The sequence below is a fragment of the Theropithecus gelada genome, chromosome 11 (assembly GCF_003255815.1).
Source record: "Theropithecus gelada isolate Dixy chromosome 11, Tgel_1.0, whole genome shotgun sequence".
Lineage (NCBI taxonomy): Eukaryota > Metazoa > Chordata > Mammalia > Primates > Cercopithecidae > Theropithecus > Theropithecus gelada.
This window is the reverse complement of record NC_037679.1, coordinates 112,729,503-112,746,437: the sequence shown is the minus strand read 5'-3', so window position 1 is coordinate 112,746,437 and position 16,935 is coordinate 112,729,503. Positions and strand designations below refer to the sequence as shown.

The window sequence follows — 16,935 nt, the reverse complement described above, 5'->3', positions numbered from 1 at the left end:
TCCTAATCAAACTACTTCTACTCTTATTTAAATGTCAACAAATGGCCCCATTCTTCCCCTCTGCTCAGACAAGAAAATAGGGAGTCATTCTCATCTTCCACATCTCCTTCATGTCCCACATCCAGACCAATTTTAAATTCTGCTGATTCTATTCCTAAATGTTTTCCCTCTCCATTCTCTTGATCTGACCTACTTTGGTGCTGACCTGTATCAGGAATTTACTACCTGTCATCAGGTCTATTTCTTTGGCTTCCTGATGGTTTCAGGTAGCCGGTCTCAGTCCTCCATATCTATTCTCCACAAGTTGACCAGAGAGATTTTGCTACAGTGCTAATGTTATCATGCATGCATAATATTTATTTGTGTCTCTTGACTACTTTCTTGGTTAGGCCTTGGCCTACTTGCATAGTCCTATCTCTCACCACTTCTAGCCTTTCACCCTGTTCTACAACCATATGGAATTAGGATCCTTCTCGAACCATGACTCACCTCCACGAATTGCGTATGCTCTTCCTGTAACTAGAACATTCTTTTAGCCTTACCTGCCTATTGCATTTTCACTCACTTTTCAAGACTTAGGAATCATGTCTTTTTGAAAGCATTTTCCTAGGCTAGGTTAGCTGTGCTTCTTTTTGTAGCTTTGCTGTTTTCCGTAACACCCTCTTCATGCGTACATTATGGCATTTATCACAAGGTTTTGTAATTGTTTATTTACTTGTTACTTGTCTTCTCCATTTGTCTGAGGATTCCTTAAGGATTAGAGATGTGGGCCTGGCGTGGTGGCTCACGTCTGTAATCTCAGCACTTTGGGAGGCTGAGGTGGGTGGATCACCTGAGTTAGGAGTTCAAGAGCAGCCTGGGTAACATGGTGAAACCCCGTTTCTACTAAAAATACAAAAAGTTAGCCAGGTGTGGCGGCGTACAACTGTAATCCCAGCTACTCAGGAGGCTGAGGCAAAAGAATTGCTTGAGCCCAGGAAGCAGAGGTTGCAGTGAGCCAAGGTCACACCATTGCACTACAGTTTGGGTAGCAAGAGCCAAAGTTCATCTCAAAACAACAACAACAACCACCAAAACCAAAAAGAGATGTGTTTTGTTCCATTCTTATTTGTGCCTGATACAAAGTTTATTTTTTATTTTTTTATTTTATTTATTTATTTTTTTGAGACAGAGTCTCGCTCTGTCGCCCAGGCTGGAGTGCAGTGGCCGGATCTCAGCTCACTGCAACCTCCGCCTCCCGGGTTCATGCCATTCTCCTGCCTCAGCCTCCCGTGTAGCTGGGACTACAGGTGCCTGCCACCATGCCGGCTAATTTTTTGTATTTTTTAGTAGAGACGGGGTTTCACTGGGTTAGCCAGGATGGTCTCGATCTCCTGACCTGAGACATGATCCGCCTGTCTCAGCCTCCCAAAGTGCTGGGATTACAGGTTTGAGCCACCGTGCCCGGCGATACAAAGTTTATTTTCAATATATCTAGGTTCGTTGAACAAATATATTATTTTTCCTGTTAAGAATAGTAAAGAGAACATAGGTGCTCTTTTATTGAGAAAGTGAAGGCGGAAGGCAGCTAGTGTGCACAAATGCTCACAAATGCCATGTTTGTATTCTGAGGAGTCTCTTGTTGAGGTGTAAGTGGCATGGAGAGTTAATGATTCTCCAGGAAGCTGCTGCCATGGCCATGTGGGTCTTTCTCTGTTACCTCTATCACTCTGGGGAGTTTTGTGATTATGATTTGCTCAGATAGTAGAGGGCATGATTTGGGGATCAGAGGGCCTAGTTTTATTATAAGCTTCCTTAAGTTTTATTATAAGCTTCCAAATGTTGATGAAGGCATTTAACGTTTCTGCTTTACTCTTTGTCATCTGCAATCTGAGAGTTTTGGTTTAGGGCAGTTATTTTCAAGTTTATAAAAACTACAGGACTGCTTTCTAAATCCAAAATCTTATGGGTAAGGCCAATGGATAACAACAGAGTTGACCATTGAGGGCTTTTTGTTTGACATTCCTTCCTCCACACTGGCTCCTCTACAAACAAATCTGTAAATTTGTTTATAAATTATTTGATCAATACTCCCTAAACCAGGGGTGTCCAATCTTTTGGCTTCCCTGGGCCACGTTGGAGGAAGAGGAGTTATCTTGGGCCACACATAAAATACACTAACACTAATGATAGCTGATGAGCTTTAAAAAATGCAAAAAAAAAAAAACTATGTTTTAAGAAAGTTTATGAATTTGTGTTGGGCCACATTCAAAGCCACCATGGGCCACATGAGGCCCGCAGGTTGGACAAGCTTGCCCTAAATTCTCATTCAGTTCTCATATTCAATGATGTTTTTCAAAATTAGATAATTTTTTTTTCTTTCTGGAATGAGGTACACCGAGCTGAACCTACTCCATTTTGGGAAGCGTCTATTACCTGCAGAATGATATTTAGCAGATCTGTAGTGGTATTGGGACCAGTGTACTATATGTTTATGGTCATTGTTCTTTCTAATTACTTTGGTGTCTAATTATGCTGATGCCCATTCCATACTGATTGCTAAACAGTTGCACAGACATACTGGCTTCTAGCTAATGCCATAGTCTGTGGAATTAGGAAAAGTTACACATTAGTGGTTTTTCTTTTCCTTTCTTTTCTCTTCTCCTCCTTCTCTCCCTCCTTCCTTCCCTCTTTTCCTTCCTTTATTCCTTTATAAAGGAAAATTACACATTAGTCATTTTTCTTTTCCTTTCTTTTCTCTTCTCCTCCTTCTCTCCATCCTACCTTCCCTCTTTTTTTCCCTTTATTCCTTTATAATCAAACTTAATTATATATTTGTTTCTCTTAATGTAACCTTCAGAAATTGGAATTATGCCTCAATTTTTATAACTGCATTTTTAGGCTTTTATCTTCTATCTCTTAGCCTAAGTTAGTACATTTCAAATATAGTTTTCTTGTGTGCTCATTTTGTTCCTTAAATTATAACAAATTTTTGCTTCAACAATTAGCTTGGCAATAAAAGTTTAAATACAATTATTATTAATTACTTTATTAAGATTTTTTTGATACCCAGTCCCTAATATACGTATGAAATAATTGATTTTGTCAAACTCAGAAAATGCTATCATGGGAAGTTAAATGGTACATTTTTTAAAAAGTAATATTTATATAGCTTTTAATTTTTCCAGCATATATATATATATGAATTCAAAAATAGTACATGTTATCAGAGTAACTCAACCTGAATTCCTTAAAATGTGATCATAACAAATGATTTTAAAACAAAAATATGTTAATAAATTGAAAATTGTGGACATCGTGGATTTCACTATAATTTTGTACATATTCTTGGTGTTTACTGATAACTGAGGATAAAAGACTTACATTTTAAAATTTGTATTATATTCATTATATTCCACTTTCAATCTTTGTGGGAACTGACTTAGAGTCCTTCAACTTTTTGTAATACATAATTAAATTTTGAAATAAATGGTGATGCAACTTAATATCTTGCTAAATTCTTATATTCATATATATTTGTGCAGCTCATCAGTGGTATCCAGTTGCCTCTTACTCATTCATCATCTAACAAAGGTGATACATTAGTAATTATAGAAGTTTTTGGTGTTCCAAATGATCAAATGAAGCAGCAGACTCGTGTAATTAAAAAAAATGGTGAGCTTCTAATATACCGTATTGAACTTCCATTAGCCTTCTTGTTGGAAAGCTTACAAATTATATGTTGATAGAGTTTTGATACATATCTATTATTCATAAGACAAGGGTTTTCCATTATGTCCAAAATTAGCAAAATGTTATATGCAGCAAGAGCACTTTTATAATGATTAGGTTGTTTAGCTGTATTTTCAAATTATGAATACAGAAATGTATCTGACCTGCAAAATTATTGCTTAAAAAAATTTACCTCGTTTTTGTTTTTCCTCATGTTACTGAATTAAGAAGGCATTTTGACAGCCTCAGATCTACTTAGCTTCTAGCCTTGGTGTTAAATCAAAAATTTGTGATTTTTGACACAGCATATTATATATTTTTATAATGAATTATTTGAATTATTTTAGATTAAAAGTCTATGGCTTCTGAATCAGGCTAAGGATGCCATAGAAACCTACTGATAGAATATTTGGATAATTCAGTCATTTTTGCCACAAGGGAAGTGAAGAATGAAAGGAAAGAACTTTGGTAAGATTTTCGTCATTCTGGCATGCTATGACATCTTACACAGTATAGTACTGGCATTGCCATTTCTTCTCTGAGGTTGAAATGACTAAGGAAATTAGAAAAGAATGGGTTCCTAGGATTGACCCCTGGTCAGGGTCACCTTGAAGGAGACATTGGAACTGATTCTTGAGTCTGGAATCTTCTTCAAGGGATATTCTCAAAGCAAAGTGGACTTCATTCCAGAGTCTAGAAATATGCTTCCGGCCAAATGGTACTGACAGAGGAGCAGGCACAGTTTTCTTTTTCTTTTTCTTCTTGGATAATAATTTCTAACAATGCCCATAGTCTGCCTCCTTGGCACTCCCCTGAATACTTTCAGTGTGGCTTCTAGAGTGAAAGTCATGGAAAAAGATTTGGGAAGATTTTATTGCCTTATCCTATGTTATCAATGGGAAGGGATATTGATGATGACTTCCTGCCTCATTTGACACCCTTTAGAGTTGAAGGCACATTGCTATGGCTGTGTCCAGAGATAGTAACTGCTGATGTCATGTAGCTTATAATAATCTATCTCTTGTTCCCTCCATCCTCTACTTGAATCTTCATCACAAAATGCTTAGAAACTTAATTTATTCAATGCACCCCTTATAATACTATGATTCTAGAATTTGTATTACATCCTTGGATTTTATGGGAATATCCTTGGAGAAATTCAATTTGGTTCATCAAACATTACTAAGCCTCTGCTATGCTAAAAGCCTTGTGCTAAGTAGTAAAAGACTTAAAATCTGTTTATTAAACGAATTCTTATATAAGGACCAATTAACTATTCTATAGATAGTTTATAGTTCAGTGTGAAAGATGAGCTGTAAGTAAAATAATTATGATTTAGAGTAATTAGTACTTCAAGGAGAGTACAAAGATTTGTACTGGAAGGGGGCACTTTTGGAGATGGTTCTTGGAGAATGAGTAGAATTTTTTAGAATTTGGGGAAAAGGACATTTAAGGCAGAAGCCATAATATAAGTCCTAAAATATGAAGAAAATACAATTTAAACATACCAGACAGAACACAGGAGTCCTAAAATATGAAGAAAACACAATTTAAACATGCTAGAGAAAAGCCAAGAAACTCACAATAGGTGGAATATAGGGTGCTTAAGAAAGATTAGTGAGAGAAAAAATGAGAAAGTTATTTAGGAATGGTCATGGAAAATCTCAAAAGCCTTGCTAAGGTGTCAGGAACTTTCTTTTTTCTAGAAAATGGATAAAATTCAGACTTTTAAATAGGGCTATGACAGAGTTGAGTGTTAGGTTTTTTCCCACAGATCTGAGAAGAAGTATATGAGAGGGCAATGAGAAATACAAAGTAGAGTCAGGATAAAATTTCAGTGGTTAGAGGATATAAAAGTCAAGGTGCAAAGGAGGCTATGGCAGTAGGAAAGGAATGGGGGGTGTAAGTGAGAAATGCTGTGCAGAAGTCAACGTCCAGATGGCTGGACAAGAAGAATTTTAAGACGATTTAGCTAGACATGAGAGTCTGGGAGGAAAAGGATAACATTTGGATAAAACGTGGAAGTAATTCTTCAGTTTTGGTCATGTCTGGGAGAACTATTTTCATCACTATCAAATTTGGTATCCTGGTTTCCTGTTTTTTTATGTTGCCAACTAAAAGTGAGGGCTTTCTCTTATAATTATTCCATATTTGTGTGTGTGTGTGTGTGTGTGTGACAGAGATAGATACAGGAGGAGGATGGAAGGGAGGCAGAGGCACATGTGTAATGAAGTAGGATTGGAGGAAGAAAAAATCAGTATAAACACTTCTGCGAGATGTTTTGCAGTGTCTATAAAGAATTGACTCTAAACCTGCCTCTGTACCCCTAAGAAGAGAAATTATTTCTTTTCTTAGGTCAAGGTAATGTGACCATTATTCCATCGTGAGCCAATTAGTTTACTATTTCTGTGGGCATAGGCTGCACCCTGGGTTGCTATGTGGTAAATGTGCTCTTGTGACCACAGAAAACATAGATATAGTATAATTAGAAATTCATCAATGCTTCTGGAAATGTAAGTCAAAGAACAAAAGCTATTGTCACAGCAAGTGTAGCACTGCCTTTGTAAATGAAAAATAATACACATAATTCTTCTCCAAACCTTTGAGTCTTTATTAAGTAGAATTTATATTTAATTTGAATGTGAATTTCTTGATTCTGTTAAATTACGCTTTACTTTTTGGATGATTTGGGTCATACTGTGACACAAGGTGGATTTCTTGCTTGGCAAGAAATTGGTTGTTTGGGATGATTTATTTTCCTAGAGATTGAAATTCACCAACTTTGGACTTTGAAAGGAGCACTTAGTCTGAAGAAGGATCAAGAGCTGGCTTTAGTTCATTATCTAGCTTTCAGTCTAACAACTATGTATGGAACTCTTCCCATAATAAGACTGACTGTATTAGTCCATTTTGACATTGCTCTAAAGATACTACCTGAGACTGGATAACTTACAAAGGAAAGAGATTTAATTGACTCACGGTTCCCTATGGCTGAGGAGGCCTCAGGAAACTTACAATCATGGCAGAAGGTGAAGGGGAAATAAATTTGGATCTTTTCATGTGGCAGCAGGAGATTGCTAGCAAGAGTGGGGAATACTGCCTTATGAAACCATCAGATCTCATGAGTACTCACTCTCTATCATGAGAACAGCATGGGAGAAACCACCCCCTATAAATCCAATCACTTTCCACTAGGTGTCTTCCTAAACACCTGGGGATTAGAATTCAAGGTGAGATTTGGGTGAGGGCACAAAGCTTAACCATATCAAGGAGTTAGTATAGAAAAATGATGTTACTTAATTTTCTTCATTTCTCAATTTATTTGCTAAAGAATTGCCTAAGTACATCAGTCATATTGCATAATGATTAAAAACTTTTGCTCTGAAGTCAGACTCCCCGTTTTTGAATTCCTGATCTGCCACTTAATGACCACATATGTGAAACTTTTAGGAAATAAGGTAATATCTTTGTGGCTCAGTTTTCCCATCCCATCAGGATAGGGTGGTTATCAGGATTAATTGAGTTGATCCATTCTTAGAACATTGCCCAGCAATAGTGAACACTCAATATTGTCTGGTTATTATTCCTCTCACACTGAGTGTGTTAAAAACCTATGTGCTCTAAACACAAGATATTATTATTGTTAAAGGATTCAAAAGAAAAAGTTTGGAGAACAAGTGTTATCTATTTTTTCCTAGATATGGTATCTATTATTCTTTGTATATTCTTTTTTTTATATTTCAGCTTTTAGTCCAAGATGGAATGAAACATTTACATTTATTATTCATGTCCCAGAATTGGCATTGATACGTTTTGTTGTTGAAAGTCAAGGTTTAATAGCAGGAAATGAATTTCTTGGGCAATATACTTTGCCACTTCTATGCATGAACAAAGGTAATGTCCCTAAAAGTTAGATGATTGTACCAGCATTTAAATATAACTTGTGTATATCAAAGACACATTTGGACACACCAAATAGCTCTATCATAAAGTAGGATGTAAAGGAAATTTTATTTATTGACACATATTTTTTCTCTGTGGAATTATAAAAATGTATTCTCATGTGGAAGGTGGGGTGGGGGTGTGGGACTGACAGGAAGGCTAATTAGACAAACTTGGCATGTATAAGCATTTCTTTACATGCATCATAGTTCTTCTGTTTCAGTGAAGGGTAGTCATGACTACCATAAAGAAATGATGATGGGTGGCAACCAGAAGGGAGAAGCAGTGACTCATTCTTCCTGCCTGATGAGAAGAGATTGGGAGCCTGAGACTATCCTTTCCTGACCCCTTTTCAGGGCTGACTGCCTTTATGTTGCAGAGTCACCTTTCCAGGGTGATTTACACTGTGCTCCCAATTACCTCGTCTCAATATGCTTACTTTTCTAACAGCATCTGAGATGTGCCTAGGAAACAGGGTCTTCCTGAAGCAGAAGGGTGGTGGCTAATTTTGGATCATGCGGCACTTTGTGGAAGGAGAAGTATGAGTTGTGTGCTCAGTGTTGGGCAGTTAGGAAGTCAGAATAGAAAATGCAAATATTTAATTTTTGTGGAAGATTAATATACCAGATGGGAATATAACTCTATAGTCATGGTTTTTAATGTATGCTTAGTAAAGAGCTCTTGTGTCTCAGCGAGGCTGTTGGGGCCACCACTGATTAATTGGTTATTGGTCTAATTAGATATAATTCTTTTTGCAGGTTATCGTCGTGTTCCTCTGTTTTCCCGAATGGGTGAGAGCCTTGAGCCTGCTTCACTGTTTGTTTATGTTTGGTACGTCAGATAACAGCTAATGATAAATGACATATCATTAGCTATGCATCGCAATAAAACAGCCAAAATGAATGTCTATATGTTTTCTTTTTTAAACATAAATAATTACTCATAAAACTAGAAATATTGAGCCCATTCACTTAAAAATACACAAAGATAAATCAGTGGAAGAAAGAAAATAGAAACTTCAGAGGGTCCTGACCCAGCACGGTCTCCTGCCCTTCTGCTGCTGAGTTTTTTTCAACTGGCTTGTATCATTTTTAATTACTAGAACTTATAAGCTTTTGAAATAGATCTAATTATAAAAGATAAATTGGCAAATATTTAGCAGTATAAAAGAAATGTGAAATCTAAGAGTGTTTTAGCTTCTAGACACTCACTACTGCATATTTTCCTGGGAAGGAATTAGATTGCCAGGCCCTCTGAGCCTTTTCATATCCTGGAGAGTAATTAGCCCCTGCATTCTTACGCTAGTTCTTAGATGCTGTGCACTGGAGTTGGTACCCTGTAATTAGACAGCCATTTTTATGAGTGTGTTTAAAATTGATTTGCATGCAAACTGTATTCAGACTCCATATCTATAAAAGAGATCTACTGTGTGGACTTACATGCTTGAATCTTAAATTGATTTGAAATATTTCTGAATCTGTAGTAATCTATACTGAATCTATACTTTCAAGTTAATTTCTTGGTCAAAGATGAGATTCCTGTCCTATCTCATCTGCCGGACTTCTTACCAACAGCAGAACTTTGCTTTATTAAATGTCACGTAGAAGAGTATGGAACCATGGATATTAATACTAATTCTACCACATTGTTGCATGGTAGTGATGTGATAGCAACCAACACAAAGCTTGACAAAGGCGGGGACCTTTAATAGGTACTTCTGCAATTGAATGCTAACTAATAACTAAAATAACAAAATGACTGTTTGGGATGTATATTAACACATTATATCTTTATGATGAGAAAATATAAACCATCTAGCATGTTTTTACTATTATCATGGTTTACTCTCAGCACTAAATGTTTAAATTCAAATTCCCAAGTCATAGGTAGTAAGAAATTGTGTGGTTACTACGTGCACAATCTTCCAGTTTCCACCTCAAGGGCTCTCTGGATTTAAGATCAGTGCACACCCTTCCCAGTAGGGATGCACAGCCAATTCTTAGAAAGATGCTTCTGTTTTGCCAGATAATGGATGGATCTTATTTAAATAATCAGCTGTTCAGCATGACAGCAGGAGGGAGTTTCAGCCCATTGACCCAAAGCTTTACCCTTCCCTAATCTCCTAAGACCTTCTGAAGATCTGGAATTCCATGAAATTTAAAGGCTTTAATCAATTGATTTTTACAAGAGAGTTCATTAATTCTGCAGTGGAATAAACTTCTGTTTCTCATTTATACCATCAAGCTTTGAAACAAGAGAGAAAAAGGATATATTTTATTTTTTCTCCTTTTCTTTAGGTACCAAACTTATCTCTCTAATTTTGAAGACCAAATTGTTCATTTTGAAATATTCCACTCTATATTAGGAATATGGACTTTGATATAAATATTAAATTATTTTATTTCTTGTTCAAGAATCTTGTGATGTCTTGAGACATTTTTGGTTCCATTTTAAAATTTGCATCATTTAACATTTAATGCCCCTTATGTATTGAACTAGAATTTTCATTAGAAGTTTCTCACAAGAACTATTAACAGATTTTGTTCACGTAAAACTCCAGAGTCAGGGAATGTTCTCACATTTAGAATAGGCTGGGAATGTTGTGAGAAGCCAGATTTGACTCATGCTTTTTAGGTACAATTCATTTACAAGAAAAAATTGTGTTGGTAAACGGAAGAAAACATAGGAAAAGGCTAAATGAACTCTTGAGACTGTGGCAACAGAAGACTTCTTAAACTTTAAAGTCTTAGTTTAAATGTCAGTTCCTCAGGGAAGCCATCTGTGTTCTGCTAGATTAGGTTATATTCGCTTCTTTACATCTGATAATGACAGTTAGGAACCAACTTTGTACTATCAGCCAGACTTTAGTGTTGCTAGGAGCTGCCATGGAGCTCACAGCTAAACTGTGGTGTTTCCTTGTTGAACATAAACAGTTTCACAGAGCATCAACCCAGACACAGCCACTCTGTACCGTGACGGAACAAGTCAAAGACAAGAACATTCCGGAATCATGACTGAATGCACAACAAAAACATGAATATCGTCCAAACACAACAATGCTACACAGTCCCCTATTCTGGCTGACCTAAATGACTATTAATTTAGTACCAAGTGTCGCTTTCACCTTGATTTACTCCTCTCATCTTACAGATAAGATTTACTCCAATCAGAGAATTGACCCCTGTTCTTGACAACATCCAAATACAGAGGAGAGCTCTACTTTTTTGAAATCTCCCCCAAATCATTTAATACAAGCCCAAATCCAATAGTGAGTCCTTTCTAATACCCTCTTACTAAGATGCCCCATGGCTTCCCATGTTGTGTCTCCTTTTGTAGTGAGCAATAGAGGCAACTGTGTGTTCCTGGTGGTCTTTGGCTGGACAAATTCTGACTTCTTCCATTATCTTGTATTTTTATGTGTTACAGAAAAGTTTAATTATGTCGTTAGTTTTGAAGGTTTATTTTTTTTCTGGTCATGGTTGGTTAGGGTCTCAAATAGAACATGCGTACAGTCTCTTCACCCAGACTTATCTGGACTTTTGTCTGGGAAATGATGGTCACTGGAGGTAAATGACAGGCTGGTTGCTAAAGAGTAAAGTTGCCCTAGCTGTAAAAAGAAGGTCTTCATTTTAAATGTTGGATATAAGGGAGTGTCTTGAGGGCTGTAAAACATGTCCCTTATACAGAGACTCTAGGAGTTCCAGTCAAAACCTTTGTGCAAATCTCAGGAGATTTGGGAGCCACACTAGGAAGAAGCTTGTTCTGTTGGTTAGTGCAGAGAGAATGGAATCCCTTTTGAGTGAAATGCTTATGGGATTGAACAGTGGACATTTTACTGGGGGAATATATGGACTGGATTTCATTTTTCAAGAGTTCTTAAGATCCCTTTATTCTCAGTACTGCAAAAACATCTGTTTAATTACATTACTTTCAAAGTAATAACACACTATAAATATGTATACCAACAAAGGGTTCCTATGATGCATTCTAAAATCTTAGGCCATAAAATTTGAGCATTCTACAGGATTCATAGTTAAGCTATGAATTTTACCAGCCACTGGAAACTCTTATTCCAAACACTGAAGGGCTGAATTGAAGTGGATTTGAACCAATGAAGAGATCAATTTTCTTCTATGTATCTTCTATGCTTACACAACAGCTCAGCACACCTGGGAGTTGGTGTTAAACCCCTTAATAATGTACCTGTTTTCAGGAAAAAGAGCCCTCTTTCTACTTTCCATGTGTACATAATTTAACTTTCACACTTTCAGTCATCTTTTCCATTCTTCTCACAGGGCAGTCTCTTTTCTAATGTGTTAATCACAATATCTGCAATGTTATCCAGGGCCTAATGTGTACCTAATACTAATAAAAATTAATCTTAATCATTTCAGCAATCTTACATTGTATTGTTAATGAAAGAGGCCCAGAAACATTGAGGCAATGTTTACGGGTATTATAAACATTGCCTATGGTTTACAGTAAATGACAGAACCAGGGTTATTAATCTAGAGCCATCTGGAAAAAATGAATGGTGTCACTTAATGCACAATACACAGAAATTAACTAAAAATGGGTCATAAACCTAAATGAAAGAGCTAAAATTATGAAACTTCTAGAAGAAAGCAGATAGAATATCTTTGTAGTCTTGGGATCAGCAAAGGTTTCTTGTAACATTAAATGCATGAGGCATAAAATAAATGATAGAGTTGATTTCATCAAAATTTTTTTAAAAAGAACTTCTGCCTTTTGAAATACACCATAATGAAAATGATAAGGTAAGCTATACATATCAAAGGACTTATATCCAGACTATATGAAGAATACTCACAACTTAATAAGAAAAATGGGCAAAATATTTGAACAGGCACTTGCCAAAAGGAAATACGTGAATGATCAATAAGCATATGAAAAGAGACTCAATTCCATTCATCATCAGAGCAAGGCAACTTAACACTATAATGAGTTATCATTAGTATTGCTAAAATAAAACATAAATGATCATTCCAAATGTTGGGGTGGATGTGGAGAACTGAACTCATACACTGCTAGTGGGAATGTAAAGTGGGACAATCACTGTGAAAACAGTTTGACCATTTCTTACAAAGTCAAACACATCCCTGCCATATAAGTCAGCCTTTTTGGTCCTAGATATTTACTCAAGGGAAATGAAATCACATGTACACACTAAGGCTTTCCATGACTGTCTATAGAGGGTTTATTTATAATAACCCCAAACTGGAAACAACCCAAATGTTCATGAACAGGTGAATAGATAACAAATGATGTTATATCCAATATTATTTAATGTAATAAAGGAATAGACTATTGATACATGCATTAATACCAATGAATCAAAATTATTAAAATGAACGAAAGAATGTAGACAAAAAGTAGTATGTACTATGTGGTTCCATTTATTTAAAAGAACAAAAAACGCAAAATAAATTTCTGTAGTAACAGAAAGAAAATCAGTGAATGAGGTTAGGGATGGGAAGTGGGATGGATTAAAAGGAGCCACAAGAAATTTTTGGCACTAATGGAAATGTTTACTCCATTATCATGATGGTTGAATAGGGGTATGTCTATGTCAAAACGAATCAAATTATATACTTCAAACATGTGAAGCTTTGTGAACTTCAACTGTATCTCAAAAAAGTTGAAGAAATTCAAATCCTGAAAAGAAAAAATCATAATTCTGGCTTTCTATTGAGCATTCTGACCAGTAACTTGTTTCAATGATGCATAAAAAGTTTATTTGACTCAGATGTGATGATATGTGTTCTAACAGCAGTATTAGCCAGACCTCTAATTGGATCAGGTGATAGAAGCCTCCTTAAGTGGGGGCACAGAATTGAATGAATGTGAGGTGTGCAGTACTGCTCTAGACTCTGTGGACAGCTGAGCTGGCTAGAAACTTGTATGGAGTTGTTTGCATAACATTTATAGCAAATCCACATATCCACAATGTCATTTATTTAACCAATGAGAGTTATATTTCTCATATTCTTTATGCAAATTGACATACTTTCTTGACTGAAATACATTTGTGCACACATACACATACCACATACACAAGAACACATGCATATGGATACACATGCTCACACATAAATATCACATGTTTTATGCTCACACATAAATATCACGTTTTATGACAAATTATTAAAGTACAATTTTAAAACCAAAATGAAGGGATAGATTTATGCTTTGTTTTTTTTTTTAGATCTATCTACATGTTTAGAAAACACAAATAATTATTTTTGTTTTAAATGTAGACCGGTTGTTGTTAACCTTATCTGAACACTGGAATCATATAGAACATTTTAAAAATACTGATGTCTTTGCTCCTTTTTAAGAGACTCTGACAAAATTGGTGTGGCATTCTGCTTGAGCATTGTGATTTTTGAAAATTCTTTAGGCTATTCTAAACCAGTGCTCTTAAAGCACTGCATTAGATCCTCAGGCCAGTGACAACAGCATCAGGGGACATTTTAAGAGATGAAAATTCACAGGCTCCACCCCAGACCTCCTGAATTGGAAACTCAGAAGGTGTGGCCAAGCAGTCTGCCTTCTAACCAGCCCTCTGTGTGATTCAGATGCATGCTCAAATTTGAGAACCACTGTTCTAATCAGTGGTCAGGATTGAAAACAACTAGCCTTGCCTCTATTCATTGCCGGTTTGATTGCACAGTGCTGATTCAGCCTATGTTGTGTGCCTGGCTTAGCTTTCTAGAAACTGTCTTGCTCACCATCTTTCCTCAATTCATATGCTGGTTTAGATTTTGCTCTCTGGATTTAAAGTGCTCACATGTTTGTTCATCATGTTGTAGCAAGCAGCCTGACCAGGATCTACTGTTGGAATATGACAGTATCTTGTGTTCAGCCAAAGCCCTGATACAGACTCCCCTTTTCTACATCGAACTTTCTGGAGAGACAGAGCTTTCCTCCCTGGTACCTTTTATTTTCCTTTTGGGAAAGAATCACTCTCATTCATCTTTATGTTGTTCATGATGACTTATGACAAATATCTGTTCAATAAGCAACAAAGTGTTTTGAACCAGATGTTTGGGGGAATAAGAAAAACAGTTTTGCTTTTACAATCTTTGGGAATCTGAAGTTTTATACAAATGATTAATGCGTAGATCTTCCTGTTATTATTATTTTACATGGCTGTGATCAATCTTACATGTGTGTTTCCATTTTAGACCTCTTCCTAGCATAATCTTTCCCTTCTGACCTTCTAGTTTCTCTAACATCTGTTACCTTTTAGGACTTTGCTGAAGAGAGAAAGGTAAGACATCAGGAATAGTTAGAGGGCAGGCAAGTTAGTAATAATTTATTACATTTGTACTATAGTCCTGCTTGTTTTTCTACTTTAATCTTACTAACGTGATTATTCTTTGTAGTCGACATCAGAGTCAGAGAGTAAGAAATACACTCTCTTCTTAGACACCGAACTATAAAATGAACATAACTACCATATATATAAGTAATAATAGGAGAAAACAGGGTCCTCAGGTGGTTGAGAGCACTCAACGGGATACTACCAAGGCAAATGCAGACATTTTCACTGAAGAAGCAAGGGGTTGATATATTGAGATCGATGCTCAGGTTGCTAAAGGGACATCTGCAAAAAAGCTGACTGTGGAACATGCATTATATTGGATTCTTTCAGTTACAAAGCACAGTGAACCTGGCTTGGTGGTTTAAGCAAATATAGACATTATTAGCTCGTATTGCTAAAGAGAACAAGTAAATCTGGCTTCAAAAGAGGCTTAACCCAAAGGTCAAACAACATGATTAGGACCTGGTTTCTTTCTCTTGTTTTTTCAGTTCCATGTATTCAGTTTTGGGTCCATTTTCTAGCTGTCTTTTGCCTCATGGTCCCAAGATGGCAGCTTCTAAGGATACCCAGGCAAAGCAGGAAGAATGAGAAAGACACAGGTCTATTGACTCGTGTTGATGGTGTAACTTTTTTCCTTTCTTTTTTTTTTGAGACGGAGTCTCGCTCTGTCGCCCAGGCTGGAGGGCAGTGGCGCGATCTCGGCTCACTGCAAGCTCCGCGATCTCGGCTCACTGCAAGCTCCGCCTCCCGGGTTTACGCCATTCTCCTGCCTCAGCCTCCCGAGTAGCTGGGACTACAGGTGCCCGCCAACTCGCCTGGCTAGTTTTTTGTATTTTTTTTTTTTAGTAGAGACGGCGTTTCACCATGTTAGCCAGGATGGTCTCGATCTCCTGACCTCCTGATCCACCTGTCTTGGCCTCCCAAAGTGCTGGGATTACAGGCTTGAGCCACCGCGTCCGGCCAACTTTTTTCCTTTCTTTCAAAAAGTTTTTTTTTTTTTTATAGATTCAGAAGGTATACGTGCAGGTTTGTTACATGGATATATAATGGTGAGGTCTGGGTTTCTAATGTGCCTGTCATTCTAATAGTTAACATTGTACCCGAAAAGTAGAATTTCAAACCTCACCTCCCTGCCACCCTTCCCTTTTTGAGTCCCTAGTGTCTATTATTTCCCTATCTGTTCTTTTGTACTTGTTGTTTAGCTCCCTCTTATAAGTAAGAACATGTGGTATTTGATTCTTCTGAGTTATTTCACTTAGAACAATGGCCTCTAGCTCCATCCATGTTGTTGCAAAAGACATAATTTTATTCTTTTTCATGGTTAGGTAGTATTCCACGTGTATATATCACATTTTCATTATCCAGTCAACCATTGATGAACACTTAGCTTGGTTCTATGACTTTGCTATTGTGAATAGTACAGTGACAAACATACAGAGGCTAGTATGTTTTTGATATAATGATTTCTTTTCCTTTGGGTGGATAGCTAGTGGTGGAATTGCAGAGTTGAATGGTGGTTCTGCTTTTAGTTCTGTGAGAAATACCCATACTTTTTTCCATAGGGGTTGTACTAATTTACATTCCCACCAGCAGTGTATCAATATTCTCTTTTATCTGCATCCATGCGAAGATCTGTTGGTATAGTTTCAATGTACCTAGACTTCTATAATGGTCATAAAACTTTCCCCAAAACACAGTGGCTTGAAACAGCCATTGATTTGTTTACGAGACTACAATTTGGCTGGACTAAGCTGATTTGCTAGTTTTACCAGGTGGGAGGGGGAGGAGGAGAGTTTACTCATGTGACTGTAGCCATCTAGACCAGCTCTGTCCAATTTGACTATTTATATTTAAAAAAATTAAAATTAAATACAATTAAAAATTTCATTCTCTAGCCACATTATTCGTCACATTTCCGGTGCTCAATAGCCATC

At 36.7% G+C, this 16,935-nt stretch overlaps 1 protein-coding gene across 3 annotated transcripts in view; it reads left to right on the top strand.

Annotated features, from left to right (window-relative positions):
* Positions 1 to 8,558, top strand: part of PLCZ1 (phospholipase C zeta 1) — a 53,676-nt gene extending 45,118 nt beyond the window's left edge. For 2 of the 3 annotated variants that reach the window (XM_025402344.1, XM_025402346.1), the window contains 3 exons: positions 3,525 to 3,654; positions 7,456 to 7,605; positions 8,412 to 8,556. In XM_025402344.1, the coding sequence (XP_025258129.1) occupies positions 3,525 to 3,654; positions 7,456 to 7,605; positions 8,412 to 8,497 (366 nt within the window). In that variant the 3' untranslated portion in view covers positions 8,498 to 8,556. Of the gene's footprint in view, positions 1 to 3,524; positions 3,655 to 7,455; positions 7,606 to 8,411 lie in introns of all 3 variants that reach the window. The other variant, XM_025402345.1, reaches the window with a different exon arrangement.
* The last annotated feature ends 8,377 nt before the right edge of the window (positions 8,559 to 16,935 follow it).